General features: G+C 40.4%; 1 protein-coding gene across 2 annotated transcripts; it reads left to right on the top strand.

The window, feature by feature from the left end:
• Positions 1–841: 841 nt before the first annotated feature.
• LOC143475550 (asialoglycoprotein receptor 1-like) lies at positions 842–17,805 on the top strand. 2 transcript variants are annotated; one of them, XM_076973418.1, is made up of 10 exons: positions 842–1,063; positions 2,454–2,510; positions 5,593–5,754; positions 5,919–5,966; positions 6,231–6,293; positions 9,095–9,157; positions 12,953–13,015; positions 14,803–14,960; positions 16,269–16,390; positions 16,586–17,804. In XM_076973418.1, exons 1-10 carry the CDS (start codon positions 988–990, stop codon positions 16,821–16,823), a joined length of 1,050 nt encoding a protein of 349 aa, XP_076829533.1. In that variant the 5' UTR covers positions 842–987; the 3' UTR covers positions 16,824–17,804. The 2 variants fall into 2 exon arrangements, with proteins under 2 accessions (XP_076829533.1, XP_076829534.1); XM_076973419.1 differs by lacking the exon at positions 9,095–9,157 and having other exon boundaries at positions 16,586–17,805.
• Positions 17,806–25,318: the final 7,513 nt, after the last annotated feature.

Genomic DNA, 25,318 nt, shown 5'->3' with positions numbered 1-25,318 from the left:
CCCCTGATACTCCCCTAATGTGACTCATCCCAACATCCCCAATACACCCCTAACGTGACTGATCCCAGCACCCCCGATACGCCCTTAATGTGACTGATCCCAGCACCCCCAATACACCCCTAATGTGACTCATCCCAACACCCAATATGCCCCTAATTTGACCCATTCCCATCATCCTAGCAAGTCACTTCTTCATCACTTCGGGCAAACATTCTTGTGCCATATGGGTTTCAGGCATAGCAACACACTTTGAACCCAGACTAAGACCTCTAGAAACCCAGAATAGACTTACATTGCTTATTTGTTCTTATTACTTATTCTCATTTGTTCTTGTTCATAGAATTGCCATTGTGCTGCCCAGTGTTAACCAGAGGAGAATGGCACCCTCGCCCTTCCCTGAGTTTTGATTCCTCTCAAGGTTTCTTCCTTATGCCCTTGACCTTTGCTCAGCTCATTTCAGTCTCAGATATCTGTAAAGCTGCTTTGTGACGACGGCTGATAATAATGTGTGATGATGAAGTGTGATAATGTGAGATCATAAGGTGATAATGCAGAATTTAAGTCTACATTGGCAAGTTAGATACAAGTTAGACAATGAATGGCTTAAACTGCATGGGAGAGTTCATACCAGTGAAGAAGACACCACCAACAGAGTGCAGCCAGCCTATGACACATTACCTAAAGGATAAAGAGTGAAGCTTTGCTGTAACCATGGCAGTGAGAGCCTCCACCATGGCCGGTGGCGAGGGACACTCTGTAGTGTAGTAATAGTGAAAAGAGGAACTAGGGGAGATGCATTACAAAAAAGGAAGGAACAAATTTGCATATGCATGCACGCAAAGTCACTTCACAAGTCACTTCAGGGTATTTAAAAATGGTTGAGGAAATTATAACATTATAGTCCATCAGTGCGTTAAGAGACTTAAGTGTACGTTGGTAAATTTTACTTTTTAAACCAGTTGAATAGGTCACATTTAAAGGGCCTCAATGGAAACCATCTACTCAAATGTGACCTTTCAGAAACACAAGCAAACGGAGCGTGGAGGTCCTGAGTCTCCTACAGGTGAGTGTTTTGCTCTTTAAAGAAAACTGCAGGAAGCAAAATAATGAAACACAGCATAGAGATGCAAGTGATATGGAAGAAATTCATGGGAAAATGTTGCCGATATTTAAATATTTACTGCTTTTCATCAGTAGGGTTCCTGATTAGTGGAATATCAAACAATACAGGTGGTTGTCAGTTGATGTGCAATTTGATGTTTGCTGATTTCTTTTTTTCACACAAAAAGCTTTCAGGACATGATTGTTATTTAAATATGCAGGGTTGCCAACTTTTCAAGATGACTTGGAGTGAGATTTGATTGAACCTGGAGGGGGTGGCGAGTGTACATTGTTGACCAGGGGGGGTATGTTGAACGTAAATTGTTGACGGGCGGGCTGTAAACTCGCCGGTGGTTGGCGCCAGAGCGAACTAGTAACTCATTGAATCATAGATGTGGACCAGAGGTTAATAAACTAGTTTTTTTTTTCTCTGCGTGAGAAATCGGAAGTGTGGCGTGAGAGCGTGTGTCAAATGCGTGTGTCTCATGCTCAATGCGTGAGAGTTGGCAACCCTGAATATGTATGTGAAATGCATTTCAACCCCACACCCCTGTTCCTTCATATGGAACACATGTTCAAAAGTCGCCAAATACAACTCCAAGTTAAGTCACGAGTCTTTAGGCTGGAGTCCAATTAAAGTCTCAATTCAATGCCTGGACACGCTTAGGAACAGGAGATGTAAAAAAGTGTATTTTACATATTGTATTGACGACTAAGTGGTTAGCGTTAACTAAAAATAACGATCCAAGCATTTTGATGCAGTCGTCTTTAATTTGTTTCCCACATTCTTTATACGTTGCCGTTCGGTTATGTCCAAGGATGTTAAACTCCCTATACAATATACGGTAGTCCAGCCGAAGCCATGGCAACCTCGTTTGATTGTATTCCACGCTTCTCTCAGATTTCCCGCTCATGATAAGTGGATGTTGTGATGCGTCATGAGAAAGGGGGTTGCGTCCCAATCCACAGAAACAAAAGTATGGAATAATGGCAACATGAACACACAAAAAAGTTGCTCACAGGGTCTAGATCAGGGGTCGGCAACCTATGGCACGCGTGCCACCGTTGGCACGCCGAGGCATAATCAGTGGCACGCGACACGCTGCACCAGCAAAAAAAAATTATAATAAAAAATAGAGCACGATCCTCCAATCGAAATCGCTCCTCAACGCTCTGCTCGGCGGAGGTGTTTATACTTGGCGATCGATCACGATATAATACTTAATTTGTGTCCATTTATCCCCCCGCTACCAGCCCCCCCCCCCCCCCCCCCAAACATTTGGCCTGTGTAATATTGTTTTGATTTAAATATAAATCCAAGAGTTAATCCAAGACTCTTTAATATTTAATAGCTTCTACTGCTGCCACCGAGGAGGTTGTGTACTCCACGCTGGCCTGTTCTCGTCCAGGTGAGTTTATAATGACTGTTCACACACCCTGCTTGTATATTTCAGTCCAGGTAAGTTTGTAATTAGTGTCCAGTCGATTAGTTCCAGTACAGGTGTTTTTTTGTGTGTTTTTCGTGTGCTTATATTGAGCTAGATCTTAGACGTACTTCCATGTACTTGGATACAGTCTGCATGGGTTTAGATTTCTCTATGTATATCACAAAATGTAAAATTCTGAATCAGAACATTTTATGTATCTGAGACATGTATTTCATTTTATTTGATAATAAATGTTAAGAATTAATGCAACAAGAAGAGAACAAGCAAGACTCAAGTTTGGAGTGCATATTCTCCATTGGAGAAGCAAAACACAGCAGCAGTGATACACTCAGTGGGGTTATAGAACACAGTGATGTATCTTCCTTGAATGCTGCAGTGAACAGTGAGGGTCAGGTGAAGGTGATGAGTGATCAGGAGTTCAGTAATCAGGAGCAGGGTACAGGGAAGGAGCAGTGTGTGTACTTGTGTGTGTGTGTGGCAGTGACTGTGGCACTTTAGGGAGCCATTACAGGGATTGGAGAATGTTGACCATTAAATATATTACATATAACATGTAGGCTATGTAAAGACTGGCGTCAGGTCAGCTCTAATTATAATTACTGTTGCGGTGATAATGTATGAAATGTGCTACCAGATGCAATTCATATTTGTCCGACCTTCCTCTTTATTTCGGAGTTTACTATGCAGAACTCATATGAGAACGAGTGTTTTCACAATGATGTAAGACATTAAAGGGTGCAAGAAAGGGTGTAGCAGTCATCCCAGAATTGCATAAAGGATTTCCTGTTTCTAATCTAACAGAATCTCTTTTAGTTTAAATGACCCCCCCCCCCCCCCGCCCCAAACAAAAAAAGAAATAGGTACACTGCATTTCATTCTCATTCTGTTTAAATTGATTTTCCCAAAATATAGTTTTTTCAGATTTCTCCGAGTTGTATACATGTGCTAGAGTAAGACATTGTGTACTTCTCTGAAAGCCTAATCAGTAATATCGGAGTATTTCTGTGGTATTTCTCATGTGAAAATCTGTTCAAAGGGCTGACTGTTACACTTTTACACACCCAGTTGTTACACTGAGCAAATATTTTAAGCCTCATTTGTCCAAGCTCTGTTCTGAACTAATTGTTTTGTAAAGGAAGTTGTCACTTGTAATCTGATTCTAGATGATACTGGCAATAGTGTAGTGACATCAAATTATTTTTGAACACCTGGTGTCTGAGGACAAAATCATTCAACTATGCCGTTATGTTGAGTCATCCAAGAGTCTCTGTGTCTCTGTCAAGTCATTCAACTGTGTCAAATCTGGATGGAAGAAAAAAAGAGTTTCATTATATAACAGTTAAACATTTTACAATAGTGGATAATAAATAGAGGTTTATAAATCAGGCATTTCTACATCACTGCTTGAACAATCTTGCAATGCCTTGCACTTGGTGATTTATGTACACATAAATATGCACACACTGCATGTACACGCGCACACACACACACACACACACACACACACACACACACGATACAGTGCTTAGTAATAGTTACGGTTCTGTAATAAAGAATGAAGTGCAAGGAACGTGTAAAAGGCAGGGACAGAATTTCTCAAATAACAATCGATGTCTTGGAAAGTTTCCCTGCAACTTTTAAAAGCATCACTTCTGCTTTCACTGGCATTGTTGCTTTCTGCATCTGGACTGTGTGTTTGAGGTTAGTCTCCCTTTCTCTCTCTCTCTCTCTCTCTCTCCCTCTCTCTCTCTCTCTCTCTCTCTCTATATATATATATATATCTGGAGGGGAAAGGAGGGGGAGTAGGGAAGGCAGAAGGAAAAGAAAAAAAAGACACCAATGGCAATTCCTGTTTCTTACTTTGGAACTGAGTTACAAAGGATTGTGGTTGAAATCTTCCCCTGTGTATTAGGAGAACCTTTCAAGAACTCGACACAAAGGGCCTTGCTCAGGGGCCTGAGTGTGGCAATGGATGTGCCACCTAGTGGTGAATATGTGCTGTTGGTTCAACTCTTCTAATTAAGTGTTTCCTGAAACATATAACAGAATGTTTATTGTTAAAACAATAAAGGCACTTGGCAACACAATATCAAGTCAGTGTATTGATACACACACACAAAAAAAAAAAGTAAATAGTAAATAGTGAACCACACAACCCTTTTCGCGTTCACCCCAGTTTTAGTTCTTCAGGTTTTCTCTCACAGCAAACATTCATGTGAACATTTGGTCGCGTTTGGTGAGTTGTACAATTGGCAGATATAGAGTGTGCAAATATTTTTATCAAATGGATAATAGAAGTGATTGTGTAACTGAACATAGGATTTTCCGGATTTTATTTGGCATTTCTTTATTTATACAGTACCACATTTTTTCCTAATTGTGTGGGTAATGACATTTAAGATTTTATTAGCTTGTGTAAGTTCAAAACATATGAAATTCATGTATTTATTTTCTTGAGTAGCTTCATTTTGACAAAGTATTGCTATTACTACTGTCACGGTCACAGCTCCGGACCCTTCCCTGTGGGCGTGCCGCTACCTTGTCTGCGTGTCGTTATGTCCATGTATGTACTTCCGTGGGTGTGGGTTGTTCGTGAGCGTGTTCGTAGTAGCACCTGTGCCTTGTCTCGAGATCACAAGGGTTTGTGTTATTCACCTATTTAATGTGCGTTCGCGCAGTGTCTTGTGCTCGTCTTTGTCTAAAGTTTCGTGCCTGTGTGAGAGGTGTTGTCTGTTTGCACTCCGCACAGAGCTTCACGTGTTTTGGAAATAGGTTTGTTTTCATTAAACGTTCAGTGTTGCACAGTTGACGTTCGTCGTGCTTCATATTTCGAGCATCACAACTACCATTGGGTATCATTTAAACTACTTCCAACGACCCTTCTGTGTCATAGTTGGCACTCCTTTTGCAACATGAATGGGCCCAGCAAAAACAAAAGATGAGGAAAAAATGACTACAGCTATTTATGGTAGTTTTATGCCTGTTAAGATAATTATACGCATCAAACATGATATATTGATGTAATTCCTCATGTTTCTGGCAGCTGGTCCAAGCCCCTCTAATCTGCCAGGAGCAGTTAACCCTGCTGACCCTTCAGATGGCGCAAGGTCAAAGGTCATAGCAAACAAATCGTGGGCGAAGGACAGACTGCTGCTGGCGTCTCTGTGTGCTCTCCTCTTTGCGGTGGCCATCATTGGAGTGCTGTGTGAGTCACAAATCACTTATCAATAATCTGTCACTGCAACCAATTTATATTTTATTTTACTGGAGAAATACTGATACATTAGTGTGCTCAGGACCCATGATCTCTGCGTCTTCTACTTCCTGCTTCTCTTCTGGTTATGTAAACATGCTCTCTCTTCTTCCCAGATGCTTTATGGCAGATTTCACATGAAAGGGTACTTCGGAGTTTGACAGGTCAGTGTCAGAAACACCATGAAAGTGATGCAGTGCAAAGATGAATTGCAATCAAAGCCAATTCCTACTTTTCCTGGTAAATGTGCATGAATCTGAGCTCTACAAATGTAGACTGTTGACACATATCTGTGAATATAACTTGTCAAGTAAGCGGATGTTTTGACTGGTTAACCCCAATGTCATGGAAACATCCAATGACCTTTTTAGATGACCTACACTGGCATAATATCAGATAACTCTTTTCTCTTTTTTTGTTTTTTGCAGACCTGCGGGTGAACATGACTCACCTGGAGAGAGAGAACATCAATCTAACCGGTCTGCTTTCAGGTAAGATGAAGTTCCCATAGAAACGCATGAGCAATATTCATGTCTTGCATCATGTCTGTCTTTTTTTTCCTGTTTACTTTATTCATTTCTAAAAAGAAAGCGCAGCCTGTTCTGTCATATGTGGCATGTCTGTGCGAGAAATCCAACCGTGAAAAGTTAACTGAAGCATTTTTATGATTTACACCCAGAAGAAACTGGTGGCAGTGCAGAGCCAACCTGAATCAGTGAGGAGAGACACGTTGCCGAGCTTTAGTCATGATGTAACCCCAGCTGGAGGTCCTGCTGGGATGTAGTTTCACACTGCTTTCTGTTTCACCACAGCTTCCTAATTTGGCCTTCCAACATGTCATTCAGTCACTGTTTTTCAGTCTGTTTTGACGGGTGAAAAGTTCATGTATTGATTGATTGATAGTTTGTTTATCGCTGTATGGCTGCCTTCAGCATTCGCTCGTCGCTTTGGCTTCCGGGTTGGAGAACACTGTGCTCGTCTGGCTGCCGCTTCCTCCCGGTCTCACTTTCTTCTTACTTTCTTTTCTTTCTCCTGATACAAACCTATGGTTATTTGGACTTTACAATAACTACTACTGCCTATTTCCAATCGGTGGACTTGAATCCTTTGATATCTGCTGTGTTCGCGTCACCCTGTCTTCAATCCAGCTCCTGTGCTGGCTCCCTCACCTCAGTGCTGTGTTGGGAACTTGAGTTTCGGTTGAAGACTATGAATCCTGCCGTGTTTCTGCTTAGTCGTCTGCCTTATTGGATCTGGGGATGTGGTCTCAGCTTTCCATGAGACGGATGGGCAAGATTGTAGGATTGTATATACATCCGACGATCTGCGCTCTCTCCGCTCGCATTACCGTCTGGACTCGGACATATACAACTACTGCCGCTCTGTCGGACTCAATCGCCGACCGCGCTACATACACCGATCAAGTAAAACTCGACCTAGGCTGCTCCAGCTATCAGCCAGTATCCCAGCTGTTTGGACAAATGGCCGTGGCTACAGGAAATATAAACCTAAACATAGCCGTGGAGTCGACACTAGTGTTTTGCGCCCTGTCCCACGAGCAACTATCTCATCCCAATCCTCCGATTCATCTGGTCTGTTTAATCTTGCTTTATTTAACTGCCGTTCGCTCACAAACAAAGCTACTCTACTAAACGACTTAATTGAACATAAGCAACTGGATATGCTGTTTCTCACGGAGAATATGCTGTTCCCCCCAGACACAGGGGGATTTTATGCTTCTAAATGAAGCTTCTCCTCCTGGATTTACATACTTTTGTTCGCCTAGACTAACAGGTAGAGGTGGCGGGTTAGCTGTCATTTTCAACAAGAAGGTGAGACTAACTCTGCTTAAACTACATGAAGTCTCTGCTTTGGAATATATGCCATACAGTTACAGGCTTTTCTCACCACCAACAATCTCTTTGAGACATTCCAGTCTGGATTTCGTCCCTTACATAGCACTGAGACTGCTCTTCTCAGTGTTTTGAATAACCTGCTCCTGTCCTCTGACTCTGGGCGTGCATCTGTCATTCTTCTCCTTGATTTACCTGCTGCTTTTGATACAGTTAATCACAAAATACTCCTCTCACGTCTCTCCAGTTTTGGTCTGTCTGGCACTGTGCTCTCTTGGTTTTCATCCTACCTTACTAACAGATCTCAGTTTGTCAGTATAGGAAAGCACAAATCCATTTCTGTCCCAGTCACCCAGGGAGTACCACAGGGTTCCGTTCTTGGTCCCCTACTATTCATTACATACTTACTTCCTCTTGGTAACATTATCCACTCCTTCGACATCAACTATCACTTTTATGCGGATGACACACAGCTGTATCTGGATCTCCACCCTTCTGACTCTTTCCCTCCTACCACACTGCTGTCCTGCATCCAGGAGATAACTCACTGGTTAAACAATAACTTCCTCAAACTAAATCCTACTAAAACTGAGTTCATGATCATCGGCACCAAGTCAGCCATCTCTGCCCTCTCCAACTGTAGTCTATCTGTTGATAATATCCAGGTTGCCCAGTCTTCTGTTGTGCGTAACCTAGGCGTTTCATTTGACTCCTCTCTCACTTTCATCCCACACATAAATTCTATCCGTAAATCTGCTTTTTTCCATCTCTGCAAAATTGCCAGGCTCCGCCCCATACTTTCACTAAAAGATGTCGAAACCCTGGTACATGCATTTATCACTTCCAGACTAGATTACTGTAACTCCCTGCTTTATGGTCTACCTGCTAAATCACTTCGCCCCCTACAACAGATACAAAATTCTGCAGCCAGAGTTCTAATGTCCACAAAGAAGTCTGCACACATCACTCCTATCCTCCATCAGTTACACTGGCTTCCTATCTCTGAACGCATCCACTATAAAATCCTACTCCTAACATTCAAATCTCTGCATGGTCTTGCACCCTCCTATCTCTCCAACTTTCTCCACCTTCATATCTCATCACGTCAGCACAGGTCCTCTAACCTAGGTTTGCTCTCCGTCCCACCACACAGACTCTCTACTATGGGTGGCAGATCATTCAGTGTTGCTGTCCCCACCCTCTGGAATTCGTTACCTCCCTCTATTCGCTCCTCTGACTCTCTCTCCACTTTCAAAACTCAACTCAAGACTTTCCTCTTTTCTCGATATTTCCGCTCTTTCTAAGCCCTGTATTTTTCCCCTTTCATTTGTGTACAGCGACCTTGGGTTTGAGAAAGGCGCTATATAAAATAAACATATTATTATTATTATTATTATTGTCATGTGCACTAATGTGTTGGTGTCGTTGTGACTTTCCAGACAGAAACAGGAGTGTTGAGCAGCTGCAGGCAGAAAAGAAAATGCTGATCACAGATCTTCAAGGTTAGATCTAGATAACAATATGAACATTAGCTGAACGTACAAGACAGCCCTCTTAGAAAACACTACATAAGGTGAAGAAGCCCTCATCACTGGAGTAGGATGGACAAGTAAATTGTTCAAAATCTCACTGACCAATTTAAAAACATTAAAAACAGACTGAAACTGATAGTCTATCAGGTAAACAAACATTATGAAATGCATGGAATTGAGGGAACTTAATAAAGACATGCCAAACATTAAATGAAGTATAAATAGACAGACTAATAAGAACAAGACACAGGTGAGGAACATTAGGGGCGGAGAACACAGACACATCACCAGGCAGAAACAAAAACAAAACCACATGGCACAAGAGGAATTATGACAGCTGTTGCTGTCCGTTTTATAGCAGAATAGAGATTTCCTGAAGACTTTCTTAAGAACTTAAAAGTAAACACGTTATCTGGTCATAGTCAGATTTTGTAAAAGTACTTTATTGTTTATCTTGTTCATATGTAATTATCAAAGACATGGTGTGAGTGCTGAATCAGTCGGGGTGCATGTGGTGCTTTAGTAGTTTAGTCTTCTACAATGGAAATTACCTGAAGGAAATCACTGAAAACCTGGTTAAAGAAAAGCAGGATCTTTCTGCTCATGAGACCAGTTTGGTCAATCAGATCTCAGGTGAGATTATATTGTAATAGCAGGGACATAACTTTGTTCCTAGATTTCAAATGGAAAATTGCTATCTGGTGTCACGGTTGCGAGGGTTTTGAGGATGTGAAGCCAAGGTGCGTTCAAATAAGTTGTTTTTATTACAAATGTTGTAGAACATGCTCACAGCGTCTGGAAACGACATTTAACAAGTACGTAATATTCATCAGACTTCAAACAAAGATGAACACAGGACAATACAAACACACACACTATATACACATAACGTAACAAGCACCATGTGAAACACATTAGACCAGGTTAGACCAGGGGTGCCCAATACGTTGATCGCAATATACTGGTCGATCGCAAAGGAAGTGTGGGTAGATTGCAGGACATTAAAAAGTAAGGGATGAATGACAGGCTATCGTCCATCTGCACTGACAGTTGTATTTTGATTGACATACATGCTAGCCAATCTGACGTCTGAACGTCAGACAATCTACACATGCATGTTAAACCACGCTAACTTGTTCAGTTACCTTGCAGCATAGCTAGCTTCCAATTTATTTAAATACAACAAATGGTGTAAATATGAGTGCAGTAGCTGGTCCGAGTAAGAAGCCTAAAACCTAAAACTTATGGAAGGAGGATTTGTTTCACTATGTCATATTCACTATATTTCACTGTCATATTCTATGTGGATTCTAAAATCCTAGTTGTCCGAACAGTACTTTTTCTCACATCTGACCACAAAAGCGAAGGCAGCCACAGAAGCATCATTTCGGCTGAGTCACTTAATTGTTAAATACAAGAAGTCCTTCCAAGACGGAAAGATGATAATGTGACGGGCAGGGTGAGCGAAATGAAAAGGAAGCGATCACGCCAAGTCTCAGGGAAAATGGATGGTTTAATATGAAAAGTGCACAAACCAAAAAACCCGTGAGTCGATCCAAATTAAGGATATAATAACCAGCGGTCAACTGGTACAAAGACAAGACATATATAGACGAACAAACGACCCTCAGGTGAGACGGATCACTTCTTTAATTTACACAGATATTGCGCAATCAGTGCACGATTAACATGAACACGGCACACAACGTGCAGACTTAGACAACGACGAGCACAGGACACTGCGCGAGCGCACATTAAATAGACAAACCACATTAGCCCCACGTGATCACGAGACGATTCACAGGTGAGACTTATTAATCACACGACAAAACCCTAACCACGGATATCCACTGACGCAGACAAAGCACGTAGACAACGTTGACACACGCCCAAAAGGGAGGGGCCGGGGTCCTCAACGTGACAAGGATATTGAGGACTGCGAGTGTTTCTTGCTACAACTAGCTTACAATATACAATATTTTACTTTATAAATATAAATAAATAAAATACATTATTTATCCCAAAAGGAAAAGGAAAGAAAGAATACACAATATTAAATAGTACCCTAATAATAATAACTTGCATTTTTATAGTAGGTTCAGTGGCGTGCGGTGAAGGGCACTTTTTAGCGCACGTGGAACACTTCATTATAAAAAAAATTACAAGCACATGTTGAATGAAATTTGACTTTTATTTGTAACATTCTCCAAACGTGAGTTTTCAATGGAAAAAAGTCACGCAGCCGACTGATATAATTCATATCCAATATTAACTATATACAGTCATGTCCTTCAGTTAACTTCTGTTTACCCTCCACTGTCTGCAGGCCTTGTTGCATATATTTTGCAATTAGTAAATCAATATAGGCCTACAATTAAGACCAGAAGGAGTTACTGTATAGGCTACTGAGTGTTGTCATTACATGAATGCAGATGGGCATTTTTCACAGGTAATGGGGAATTTCCCGTTTCTTCTTTCAGAAATGAATGTGTTAATTTATGTTGCCTAACAAAACCTATACAACAGAAGACGTTCAGCTTAACACATAGATTTGCAAACTCTACCTTAATTATTTGTATGTGGACATCCTCACGTTATCTATCATTGATTTGGGCTAGAGCGACTAGTTTATCAGATGACCAGTCGGCTAAAATGCTTAGTAGTTTGGTGCTGTATGAGACAAATTACTGCACAACAAAATGATTTCACGTTGGGCTTAGAGGGCAAACGGTACGATTTGACTTGATGTGTATGTGACCTGGCTGGTGGGGCACGGGAGAAGAAGTCTATCTGTGACCGTGTGTGCTGTGCCGAAGACTCTTCCTTCACCTCGCTGAACTGAACTGCTGCTGCAGCGCATCTGGTGTTAAAGGAAGAGAGAGGTCGGGTGTGCGCGAGGTGGTGGCGCATTTCAGGGCATTGTTTTTAATCCCTCAGGTTTTCTAAAGATAATTTCAAACCGACCTTAGTAAAATGATAATAATAATAGTAAAAAAAAAAAAACCAAAAAAAAAAAAAAACGAAGTTTCAAAAGGGCACTTTCGTTGATAAAGGGCAAAGTTGGTGGTGCTTTAGCGCCACCTGATGTCTATGTGTGCACGCCACTGAGTAGGTAGATCATTTTGACTTCGTCATCTTATAAGTAGCTCGCAAGCTGAAAAGGTGTGGGCACCCCTGCATTAGACTAACGAAACAAGTGAACGCATACACAACCAGCCATGCGCTCCGATGTACATGTACATATGTATATAAAGACATGGACTACGTTAACACGCCTGAAGGGAAGGAGCCGAGAATATAGCATGACATCTGGAGTATTCAGGGCCGGAGTGGGCCCCTTTTTCAGCCCGGGAGTTTCATGCCCAAATACGGCCCAAAATAATTTTTCCCTCCCAATCGGCCCAAACTAGAGATTGACATTAGCCGGCCCATCGGGAATACTCCCGAATCTCCCGATTAGCCACTCTGGCTTTGGGAGTATTCATTCTTTACACAAACGGGCAAGGCATGAATGCTGGATTAATCTGTGTATCAGTTTAAATCAACACAGATTTATTTCTTGGGAAGAGTTTCACTTTGATGTATCCAAATCCAGAAATGTCTTCACTTTTTTGCAAGCACATAAACTTCTGAAAGAGGAAACATTACTTTCACTTAATTGTTTATGTTCACTAACTCACATTTGTTACACTGTTCTTAACATTAGTTCTCATTACCTTGTTATTCACATCCACTAACCATGCAGGTGTCATCCTGATTTTCCAGAAAGAAACAGGACCATTGAGCAGCTGCAGGCGGAAAAGGAAAACGTGACCAGAGAACTTGAAGGTGAGATTCAGTTTTACCTCTGTAACAGAAGTGTGTTCAAGGTGAGATCCAGTTTTTCCTTAGTAGATTCAAACTCAACTAGAAAACAAGATTCTGAAAACATACTTCAGATACCAAATCTTTACTTAGCGTAATCCAAAGTCAAGTCAAATCAGGAGTCCTTAGGCTGAAGTCCAAGTCAAGTCTCAAGTCAATACCAGGATAAGCTTAGGGACAGGTTAAGGAACATAACAATACTTTATATATTAGCTGTTTTAACTAGCATAAACTAAACAAACCCATCCGGCTGTTAGGTTCAGGGTGAAGTTTGATATGGTCATTCCAGTGTCTTTTAATCTCTTACCCACTTTCTTTACCCATTGCCATTCTTCATTTATGTCCAAGAATTTTAAAGCCCTTATAGCCAAAGGCTACCATGTACAGTAGGCCTACTCCGACTGATTCCATGTCACCCTCAAAGCGTTTGACGTTCTTTCATTTCTCACTCACGATACGTGGATGTCGTGACAAAAGGGGCTGCATCCCAAATCACCAAAATAAAAGTAAGGAATAATGACAACATAAACACACAAAGCAAGTATTTTGTTCTATGACTTTTGCAAACAGCGCCTGGATAACGGACCGGACATTTCCAGAATTACAGACGCTTGCAGATGGAGACACGGGAGATCTAATGATACTGTATTTGTTGTGAGGCAGAAAAGGGTCAAGTCAGTAACAGGTAAAGCCACTGAAAAGCAGAGGGCAAAGATCCAAAAACAGTCTAGATCTGAAACCACAGAGCAGACACTACCAGGTAGCCAAAACAGATGGGTAATCCAAAGACGAGAGTAGCAACGATTGATAAAAAAAATGCTCGGTATGCTTTCCAGATGTAGGCAATATTTTGCAAATAGTAAATGGAACGAAGGTCGTTGGTGGAGGAACATTGGTGCCAGAGCAAAGGATTCTGGGTGTTGGGCTCCCTTAATTTGTGTTGTATGACAGACTTCCACTTATTAATCTGACCCTGAACAATTTCAAATCACATTTTTTCTTTCATTTTTCTCAGTTATTTTGATAATGCAAGAAATTGCATAATCACAATACTGCATAGGGGGATGTATTTATGTGATTATTTGTAAAAGTGTTGTCTGATTGATCATGATAGGTTGGCCTCAATATCCTCAACTTTTTTTTTATAGCTGTAACGTGGCTCGCGCCACGGAGCGAGGAGACGGACACAATCGCTGAGAAGAGCGAGATTTATTGAAGGGAATACCATAATCGTCGTCAGAAAGCCAGGCAGGGTCCATAACGGGAGGGCAGTCAGTAAAACAGGCGTACACGGGCATACTGGACACGAGGGAACACAAGAACAAACAGGAAACCAAAAGACGGGAACAATAAACGGTCAGGTATAGCAATGAACATATAACCAGTTAACATCCACATGAAACAAACAAAATACCAGACAAAGGACAAGGGAGACTCAGGGGCTTAAATACAAGGAATCTAACGAGGGGCAGGTGACGGTAATAACACGGGGCGTGGTAACAAACAAGGTAATCACAGAGACGAACGAGCGGGGCGGGGTAAACAGGCACGAAACACAGACACGAGGGAGTTTGGAGTGACAGCTAACGGAGGGGGGCACGGTCATACGTGACAATAGCATTACAAAGAACATCGATAATGTGGCTTATTTATAAAAAATAGCTTAGTACACATCAGGATTTCATATTGTGTATTGTAGCAGATTGCATATTGTTTCTGATCTCATTAGCGTCTCATCTGTTCTGCTGCAGCTCTGAAGGGGATATCTGTGAACTGTTCTAAGGGTTGGAAGCTCTTCAGTGGGAGGTGTTACTACTTCTCTGCTGATCAGAAGACCTGGACTAGGAGTCGTGATGCTTGTGTTATGGAGGGAGGAGATTTGGTGATTATCAACAGTGAAAAGGAGAAGGTATGATGATGTGTGAATGTAATGTAACTCCATAATGCTTATTCACTGATGGACATTTACCTCATGAATGTTAGAAATTTACTAACAAAAAATCAGGGATTGTCTATTCATTCAGGACTTGGAACACGTATGTCATCCATACTATCACTATTTAGTAAATTATTAATATTAATTTGTTTGATTTTATCAGTATCTGTGAGAACAAAATTGCTGTTAGAGTTTTATAATAGACTTTTCTATTATGTGTACTCTAATTAGAAAGAACTACACATACACCAAGGTGCATCAACCATTAAAGCTAAAGGGTAAATCAGGCCATGCCATAATACCACATAGCCAGTAAGAACCAGTAAATTGCCAGAAATGAGTCAACAATATCAAAGTGCACCAATGTGCTCCCTCCCTAATACAACTGTCATCATCATCATCACCACCACCATCATCATCAACCATTTCTCCAAGTTTGGTTAGCTCAGGAAAGTTAACAGAACAGGGTGTGATGTTTTATAGGAGACATCAGTGGCAGTTCTAAACAATTTGAAGTTGGCCAGGTCAGTGGCTCTTAAAGCTGTCTAGTTCACAGTGTATAAACCAAAACAGCAATAACTAGGAAATATTACAAATAAGTAGTCCAGAAATCCAAGACCCATAAAAGAAGCAGGGTTAGATACACATCTAAGGCAGTAAAGTACTTAGCAATGAGAAATGATGAAAGCAGGATTAAATACACAGTCATAATGAGAGATACAGGTGTGATAACGGAGCATTCAGGGATAAAGATATCCTGTGGATTCCCAAAGCATGAGTGGTTTGGGTCTAGTGTTGCAGGGCAGGAGGGCAGCATGTAAACACTTGTGTACTTTACAGTTCTCCAATTAAGACTTATTAATCAATGCATTGGCAGAATTGTCAGCCCTCAGAGTCATTTGGTTTCATTTTGGTGTTCAGTAAACAGGTTCATATCCACATCCTGCTTCATCACACTGAGGATAATCCAGGTCACAGTAACCAGTTGAAGAAAGTTCAGAGTTAGATACACATCTAAGACCATAAAGAGAAATACGCTGATTCAGTAAACACCAATATCTACATATCTACTCATATCTACATCCTGATTAACCACTTCATCACACTGAGGATAATCTAGATCACACCAACCAGTTGAGGAAAGTTCAATTAATCTACTGTCTTGAGTAGCTGAATGTCTCTCAGTCCTGGATAATCAGGATATGTTGTCTAAAGCCTTTAATCAATCAACTGCCTCACTGATAATCTTAGTCATTAATCACAGAAAATCTTTAATTATAGAATTTCTTACAAAAATCAAAGCCTGATTTTGGTAAATTGGACTACTGGATCGGGCTGACTGATGCTGTAAAGGAGAAAGACTGGCGCTGGTTAGATGGAACAAAGCTCAATACATCATTAATGTAGGTCCTTTTCACATTTCACTGCTCACACTGAAAAGCAGCGTAAATTTGAAGGTCCCATAAAGCAATGTCATGATAGCTCTATACACATCTAGTTGACATGCTTTTAAAGCAGGTTACATTTAAATGTATTTATTTTTAATAAAATGTCACTGTCTGATTTTTAAAAAGAATTATTGTTCCATTGTTATCCAGATCCTGGACTGGTAAAGAGCCTGACAACTGGACAGGGACTTATTCTAATAAATACCTTGATGGAGAGGACTGTGCTGTAATGGAGCTTGAATCCAACTGGTGTGGGTTACGAGATGCTTTCTGTGCTGAAGCTTCCAGAAAATTCAGATATATCTGTGAGGCAGAAGCAGGAAAATATATTACTGAGAGAAGTTGTAAACATGGAAGTAATGAGGATTGCCAAGAACTGAAAATGTAAAAAATCTTTTTGTTATGGACCAAAATCAACACCCTGTACAACCAAGGATGGTCTATGGTCTGAAAGCAAATGGTTGTTATATTAATTATTAATATGATTTATAAAAATCTGTTAATATTACTTTCTATTTAAATGTATACCATATATATATATATATATAAACAGAAAAAAGGTTTCATTAGCCATGCAGTCAAAATTTCTGTCTGTCTTGCTGACTACATGTGGGTTGTAGTAGACTGTCACTCATTATTAACTTCATAAACAGCTGTAAAGAGGTTTTTCTTTTTTTTCTTTCTTCTTTCTGCCTTTGTTCCAGTCTGGAAGACCTGTTTTAGTGGATTGTTCTGTTAATACTCGTACAAAACTGATGGCTTTTTCATGCTATTTTTCTTAACAAATGAGTTTGATAAGGGATTAGGATTTATTAAAGGACCATCTAAAAAGTACACTTATGTATTCTTATTATTTTTTGAGATGTTATATACACAAAGTGTAAATTACAACACTGTTAGTTCTGTCTAAACTAAATGTACATGGTAATTATGAACTACTTACTGTCACGTATGGCCTCGCCCCCTCCCTTAGCTGTCACTCCGGGTTCCCTCGTGTCTGTGTTCCTTGCCTGTTCATCCCGTCCTGCTCGTTTGTCTCCGTGATTCCTCGTTTGTTGCCACGCCCCCGTGTCATTATCACCTGTCCCTAGTTTAGTTCTGTGTATATTAGCCCCTGAGTCTCCCTTGTCCTTTGTCGATTGTTTTGGATGTTTGGTTGTGTTCGTTCTACACTCTCGTTTTGCATTCTGCCGCCCGTTATTCCTGTGCCCTGTGTCTCCCTGCCTGTTCAGTGTTTCCCCTGCCTTCGTCATGCCTGTTTATGCCTGTTTTTCTGACTGCCCGGGAGACAAAACCTGATATGGCCGGCACAGACAATCCTACCAGGCGAGGGACCCGAGCACGGGCCCAACCAGACTACTTAAGAGACTATATGACTGAATTTAAATCATTAATATTATTTAATCGGTGTCACATTTCAGGTCAACGTGCCATAGTATAAGCCTTAGTTAACGTTCTCATACGGTTATGTCTATGGACAAAGTTTGAATGCCTGACTATAGTTCATACAGGTGCTGTTATCTATATGGGTAAGGTTTATATAGGATGTGTTTTGGGGTTATGTCTTTAAAAACCATTCCGTCATCTAGGGTTAAGGGTCACATGTTAGCAGAAGCCTGCCTTATGTGTGCTGTGTAGGCTTGTCCTGATATTTGCAAAAAATGGGTATCGGCAGGCACGAGAAAATGCCGATCCAGTTTTTTTTTAAGTCCGATCTGGGTTTTCCATTTAGATAATCCATTCCAGTTTTTTGCTGTGTTTTCGCCAGTAAGAGTAAAATCTGTGAAATACCTGCCAGAACTTCTTGGGTGTTAATTTTGCACTTTGGATTTTTAACTTGGATATTTGAGCCTTGTGTGCCCGGTGCGTTTGCGATTATGGCTCATGCTTCCACATCATCTATTTGCTCTGGGTGTATCAAACTGTCTCAGAGGGTTGCAGAACTTCAGGAAAGAATCCATACCTTACATTCCATAAGGGAGGAGGAAGAATATCTGGACTCGATTCTTGCCACACAAACCGCTGACAAAACCGTCCCTGTGACTGGCAAAGAAAGAGACGTTTCTCTGCATTGTCGCTGGGATGTGCTGGGGGCAAAGCCTAAGCTCATCTTGGCCTCAACTCCTAATCCCGTTAACAACAACAATGATAAGGGCTGGACTCTTGTTCGGGGGAAGGAACGTATCAGAAACCAGCACAGCAGCGGTGGCAAGCAGCCATCTTCAGAACAGAACATTCTTTTAGATAACAGATATGAAGCTCTCGCCTCAACTGAAGTAGCAGAAACTGAGCTGTCTGATCACAACATACTGCCTCCCTATCAAGGACATCAAGGACATCAAACACACCCCAATCAGCATCAGAGATCCGACTCCAGTCTGGCTGCTAAGCATGCAAATAACTCTGGCCATTCGCGGACCAACCACCAGGCTGCCAACTGTGTTAGCCAGCAGCATGCTAACAAGCATGCTAAGAGGGTTAGCCATCGGGATGCTAACCATGTTGGCCATCGGGGTGGTAATCATGTTGGCCATCGGGGTGGTAATCATGTTGGCCATCGGGGTGGTAACCATGTTGGCCATCGGGGTGGTAACCATGTAAGCCGCCGAGGCATTAACGGTGAAAGGAGATGAGGAACACCGCCACAGCCCAATACGCTGCTAATTGGGGACTCAGTTATCAGAGATGTATGGAGCAACAGTATTAAGGCCTTTTGCTTTTCTCGTGTTACTGTCTGTGAAGTGATACCCATGATTCCACACATATTGCATGACCATCCAGCTACGGAAAGACTGATTGTACATGTCGGCTCTAGCGATGTTTACAAACAACAGTCTGAGATTCTGAAACAGGATTTTAACCATCTGCTCGACATTCTGGAGTTTTCCCAGTGTGAAGTGTTCATTTCTGGACCGATACCAACTGCACGTCGAGGCAGTGGTCACTTTACCAGACTGCTGGCTCTAAACAGCTGGCTCACTACAGCCTGTGCACATCGGAAGGTAAACTTCATTGACAATTTCAACATCTTTTGGAGGCGTCCTAAGCTTTTTAAACCTGATCAGCTTCACCCTAACAGGGCTGGGACTCAAATGCTTGTGGATAATCTAATGTATGGAATCACTCACATGCGGAACCTGCACCCAACCGCCAGCAGTAACGTCAGTAATGTCAGTCAAAGGAGCCCACCATCTCCTGTCAGAGAATCTGTCCACAGTCTCAGAGGTAAACTCCAGGAGATTGAAGAGGTTCTGCAACACTACAGTCTGCAGTCTTGTAGGAACTCACTTACTTCTCCTGCACACTCAGTGAATTCTCAGGTCTGACACACTGGAACCCATGCTCATAGTCAGTGCTACATTCCAGTTATTTTAAATAGCTGGTGGCATGGCTCTCAGAATCGAAATAAAAATGTAATCAGAAGAAAACATAAGGGTACAAAACATTGTAACGAACAAAATCTGATCCCAGTGAAATGCACATGTGATGTTGGCGATGCTGATCAAACACATCAAGTCTTCAAAGTCTCCTTACTAAACGTCCGCTCACTCACAAACAAGTCTTTTATAATAGCTAAATTAATTGAAGATTACTGTCTGGACTTTCTTTTTCTAACAGAGACTTGGCTTGATAGCAATGGAGCAATAGTGCTAAATGAAGCTTCGCCTCCCGACTTTAACTATTTTAATGTCTCCAGGGTAAATAAGAGAGGTGGTGGTACTTATTCAGTTCTTTTGATTGTTATCTATCATCCTCCCAGACTACATGCAGATTTTCTTGAAGATTTTGAAGAAATGCTTTCAAGGATTTTAATTGATTTTGATTATGTTTTAATTGCTGGGGATTTTAATATTCACATGGATATATCCACAAATCCAATCACTTCAGAATTCATGAGGATGCCAAACTCTTTCGATCTCATACAGCATGTATCAGGCCCAACTCATAAGCATGGCCACATTTTAGATTTGATCATTTCTAAACGTATAGACTGATGTTGCAATCTCTGACCATTTTGGTGTATTTTTCAATATGTCATTATCTACTAGAACACTCAGTGAAAAGTGCACAATAACCAAGCGTTATCTCAGAGCTGGCAGTGCCGTGGCCTTCACAGACATGATACATTCCCTCCCTCCCCTCTCAGAAAATGGGAATGAGCTAGTTGAAACATTCACACACAGAGTTAGGAACTGTATTGATGCTGTGGCACCAAAGGTAACTAAAATAATCTCTGGTAAAATTAAGATGCCCTGGAGAAACACTCCATCTATTGTAAAATTTAGGCAAGATTGTAGGCAGGCTGAGAGACGTTGGCGAAAGTCAAAATTGCAAGTACATTTTGATATTTATAAAACAACATTGCAGAATTACAACAGTGAAGTGAAATCAGCAAGGAAAAACTATTTCTCTACCTTAATCAATTCATCCAATAATAACTCAGCTGTCTTGTTCAGAAGCATAGATCAGCTAGTAAACCCCACCTCCTGTGGCTTCCCTGAGACTGTTTCAGTTAAAAAATGTGAGAAGTTTGCTATATTTTTTAGGGACAAGATTACTAGTATAAGGCAGAACATAGCAACAAGCACTAATAGACCATCAACCCTTACATCAGTTACTCAGCCTAACTTTAATATGTCTAATTTCCAAGAAGTTGACATGGTAACACTACTTGATGTGATCTCATCACTAAAATCCTCTACTTGTGAACTGGACCCTTTACCAACATGCTTTTTCAAGCAGGTTCTGAGCTCATTAGCAAATGAAGTTCTAACGATTGTTAATCAGTCTCTGCAATTGGGTGAATTCCCTAAAATTCTTAAAACTGCAATGGTTAAACTACTATTAAAGAACAGAAATCTTGATCCCACAATTCTTAATAATTATCGACCTATATCTAACCTTTCCTTTCTTAGCAAACCAGTTGAATGACTATGTCAAAGTAAATCAAATAAATGACACTTTTCAATCTGGTTTCAGAGCTCTCCACAGCACTGAAACAGCCCTAGTTAAGGTAGTAAATGACTTGAGATTGAATAAGGATGCAAGCAAACTCTCAGTCCTTTTTCTGCTGGATTTAAGCGCCACTTTTGACACCTTTTGATCATGAAATACTTCTTGATCCACTACAGAGCTGGGTAGGCCTTAGTGGCTTAGTCTTAGACTGGTTTAGATTGTACCTAACTGGGCGTGATTACTATGTAGCATTAGGTACCTCTTCCTCCACACGTCAAAAAATAACTTGTGGCGTCCCCCAAGGATAAATTCTTGGGTCGTTACTATTCAACCTATATATGCTTCCATTACCACACATCATTAATAAACATGGTATTAGTTATCATCAATATGCAGATGACACTCAACTTTATATTTCGCTAGAACCTAAAGCACTAAAATCAATTTGCTCACTGTTTGACTGCATAGATGATATACAGACATGGATGTCTGACAATTTTCTGCAGTTAAATAAACAGAAGACAGAGGTTCTTGTTCTTGGCAGTGATTCACAAAGGAATGATGTCCAGACTTATTTAAATCAAATGAATCTGAATGCCAGACAATGTGTTAAGAACCTGGGCGTCACCTTTGATAATGAGCTCAGCTTCAAATCACACATCATGACTACATGCAAGACAGCTTACTTTCATCTTCGAAACATCGCTAAGGTCCGAGATATGCTCTCTCCTGCTGACAGTGAAAAACTTGTCCATGCATTTATCACATCAAGGATAGATTATTGTAACGGTGTTCTATCTGCTCTTCCAAAGAGATCTATTTTGCACCTACAGTGAGTTCAGAACGCGGCTGCAAGGGTTCTGACCCGCAGGAGAAAGAAAGATCATATTACACCTGCACTCCACTCACTGCACTGGTTACCTGTCAGCTTTAGAATAGATTTTAAGGTTCTAGTCATGGTTTTTAAATGTCTTCATGGTCTTGCCCCTCTTTACCTGAGTGAAATGATGGTTAGATATGTTCCAGTCAGGTCTCTCAGGTCTTCAAACAGTAATCTACTGGTGATTCCTAAAAGCCGATTAAAGATTGGCGAGGGTGCTTTTAGCCACTATGGCCCACAGCTCTGGAATTCTCTTCCTGAAGAGCTCGGAGGCATTTCATCCCTGCATAGTTTTAAGAGCAGTCTCAAAACATTCCTGTTTAGATCCGCTTTTAGTTAAGAAACTATATCTTAATAGTTTTATCTTATTTACTTTACTTTTTTACTTTTTATGTAAATATAAAAATATTATTTTAATATTTTTATCTTTAATTTCTTTTAACATTTTCTTTTTGTCTTATCTCCTTTTAATGTTTCTTTTTATTTATACTGTAAAGCACTTTGAGTTACATGTATGTATGAAAGGTGCTATACAAATAAAGATTATTATTATTATTATTATAATAAAACAAAACAAAATAAATTATGTAGTGTACTTGAACATGAACTTTATAGACGGTCCCTTGACTGCTGAAGCGCCGATGTTGTGCATTTCCTGTACCATTACACGAAAGCTACTGAAAGGTTTGATTGTATTGATTGTACTTTCGTTCTCGTTTCTGCATTAGACCGGGTATTCTGCATATGTAAGGAATCTTTAACAAGTTTGGGTATTTAGGTGAGTGAAAGTCGATTTTCCATTTAATTGCAGCTGACAAGCTGGGTTTGAGATTCATGGAATCTCGCAATTTTTGGGGAACAAATTGAAGGATAATATGTATTATGGCAAGTACACAGCAGTCAGCAGTGGATTATATCAGAAACGGCAGGAGCGTTCTCTTAAATGGACTTCAGAATTTGAATTTAATACTGCACACTTTGAGACAACGCAAACTTTTGTCAGACTCTGAGGAAGACTTCGTTTTGGGCAAGGACAAAACAACCATTAATCAGATCGGACGGTTGTTGGATTTAGCGGCTAACAAAGGTGAAAATGTCTGTTACGAGCTGTTGCGAATTTTGGACATCACAAGGTACGAAACTTTCCCGATGCCGGTTGAACAACACCCGGAACTCCATCACTGGATCAGCTGCTTCCCTTTCGCAAATGACCCAAATATCCAAACGGACGACAGTGCAGGTATGTGATAGCCAACGTATGACCTATATAGAGAGGGTCTGTTGACTTATACAACCTATCGGGAGGTAAGCGTTAACTTACCTGTGAACGTCATCATTACGCCACTGCGGTAAAGTTGATTTCACGTTAGCATATTCGTTATTGAAGAGTTCTTTATTCAATAATTTTAAGACCGTATCGGCAAAAGTGCCAAAACAATTACCTACCTACAACGTTGTTTACGTCAGTAATATACATATTTTAAGTTGTAGACATGTTATTTAAAATGTACTGTAGTGACCGAGGTCTAAGGCACCGTCTACAAATAACCTTAACACGGTTAACACGGATGCAAGTGGCAAGTTTTTTCTTTTTTTGCAATAATTTCAATAGCTTTTCAATGGTCCATCATAAGACCGCCAAACAAGTGCAAAGCAGTGCTTCTTAGATATATATATATATTAGTGGTGGGCCGTTAACGGCGTTAACGGCATTCGTTAATTTGATACTCTTATCGTGCGATATAAAAATTATCGCCGTTAATCTATTCTTAAAGTTGGGTTGGGAACTGGGTCAAAATGGGTAAGCAAACGATGATGACTTTCAACTTCATAGTTTAGCTCGGCTGTATTCCTAACCAAATTGCACAGTAGGGGCGAGAACGAGTTTTCAAACCTGTGAATTACAAATCATACGTGTGTTTACATGGATGCAGCCACGAAGTCGCCAGGTTTGTTTCATGGAAAATTCATTTTAGGAATGTAAAACGTTACCGGCGTGGAGCTCGGAGCGGTTGTTTTCTGCATGGTCCTAGCGCTAGATTCGTCGCTATTTAAATATTTATTTTTAACCGGTAAAACTGCAGAGGACCAAATAGGCCGTAAGGTGAACCCCGTTTTCGTTCTGATCCGCTCCGCGATCTCCGAACTACATGCCCGTTAGCTGATAAAACGATCAGGTTATATTGCACTTACCAAAAAAGTTTAGCGTCACAGAATCCAGTACTTTGTTTGAACCGAGACGTTTTCTGAAGAACTATTTTCCTCACGCTGAATGACGATTTTGACGTCAAAAGACACCGCGTGACCGCGCTAAACCAATCACGTAACCGATTTACGACAACAAACGGGAAAAAATGACAACCTGCCTAGTGCTGTCAAATATAATCTACAGAAAGAAATCTCCCAAAATATAATTTTATAGTGGGCATAAAATAATTATCAACAATATCGTTGATTAATATTATTTTATGCCCACTTTATATACAATAACGCACTATTTAGTATTTATTTGGCCCTCAGAAATACATGAATGAGCATTATCATAATCCTCATTCATGTATTTCTGAATTGGGCCAAATTAATACTAAATATTGCTTTATTTACAGCACGAATTACAATTATGCAATTGACCTTTCATGTTGTCAGTTGATCAATTAATGGAAATAATTCCAATAATTATTGATAGCCATCCATGTGTTTGTAACAGTGGCTAAATGAATTCCAAGCAGTGCTTTATTTATAGAACAAACAACTATTGTGCAAGTGGATGATAAGGTTACCTTTTCATGTTGTCATTTTTATAAATAAATGGAAATAATTTTATTTATCAATAATTATCAATAAGGACCTTCAGGTATTCATTTATTCACTAACAACACATAAAAAACTATCAAAACAATGAGGGTATACACATCAACTGGCATAAACTTATATACGTATATACATAACCATAATAAAAGGAATGACAATGACACAAATAGAATAGAGGTAAAATCTCTCTCTCTCTCTCTCTCTCACACACACACACACACACAGTGTGTGACATG

This window comes from Brachyhypopomus gauderio, chromosome 14 (genome assembly GCF_052324685.1).
Source record: "Brachyhypopomus gauderio isolate BG-103 chromosome 14, BGAUD_0.2, whole genome shotgun sequence".
NCBI lineage: Eukaryota > Metazoa > Chordata > Actinopteri > Gymnotiformes > Hypopomidae > Brachyhypopomus > Brachyhypopomus gauderio.
This window is presented reverse-complemented; position numbering and strand designations above follow the sequence as displayed.

Coding starts and splice junctions, on each gene's coding strand:
- LOC143475550 (XM_076973418.1), top strand. CDS start 988: ATGGAAACCATCTACTCAAATGTGACCTTTCAGAAACACAAGCAAACG. Junction 1,064..2,453: donor AGGTCCTGAGTCTCCTACAG/GTGAGTGTTTTG, acceptor AATATTTAATAG/CTTCTACTGCTGCCACCGAG. Junction 6,294..9,094: donor TCTAACCGGTCTGCTTTCAG/GTAAGATGAAGT, acceptor GTGACTTTCCAG/ACAGAAACAGGAGTGTTGAG.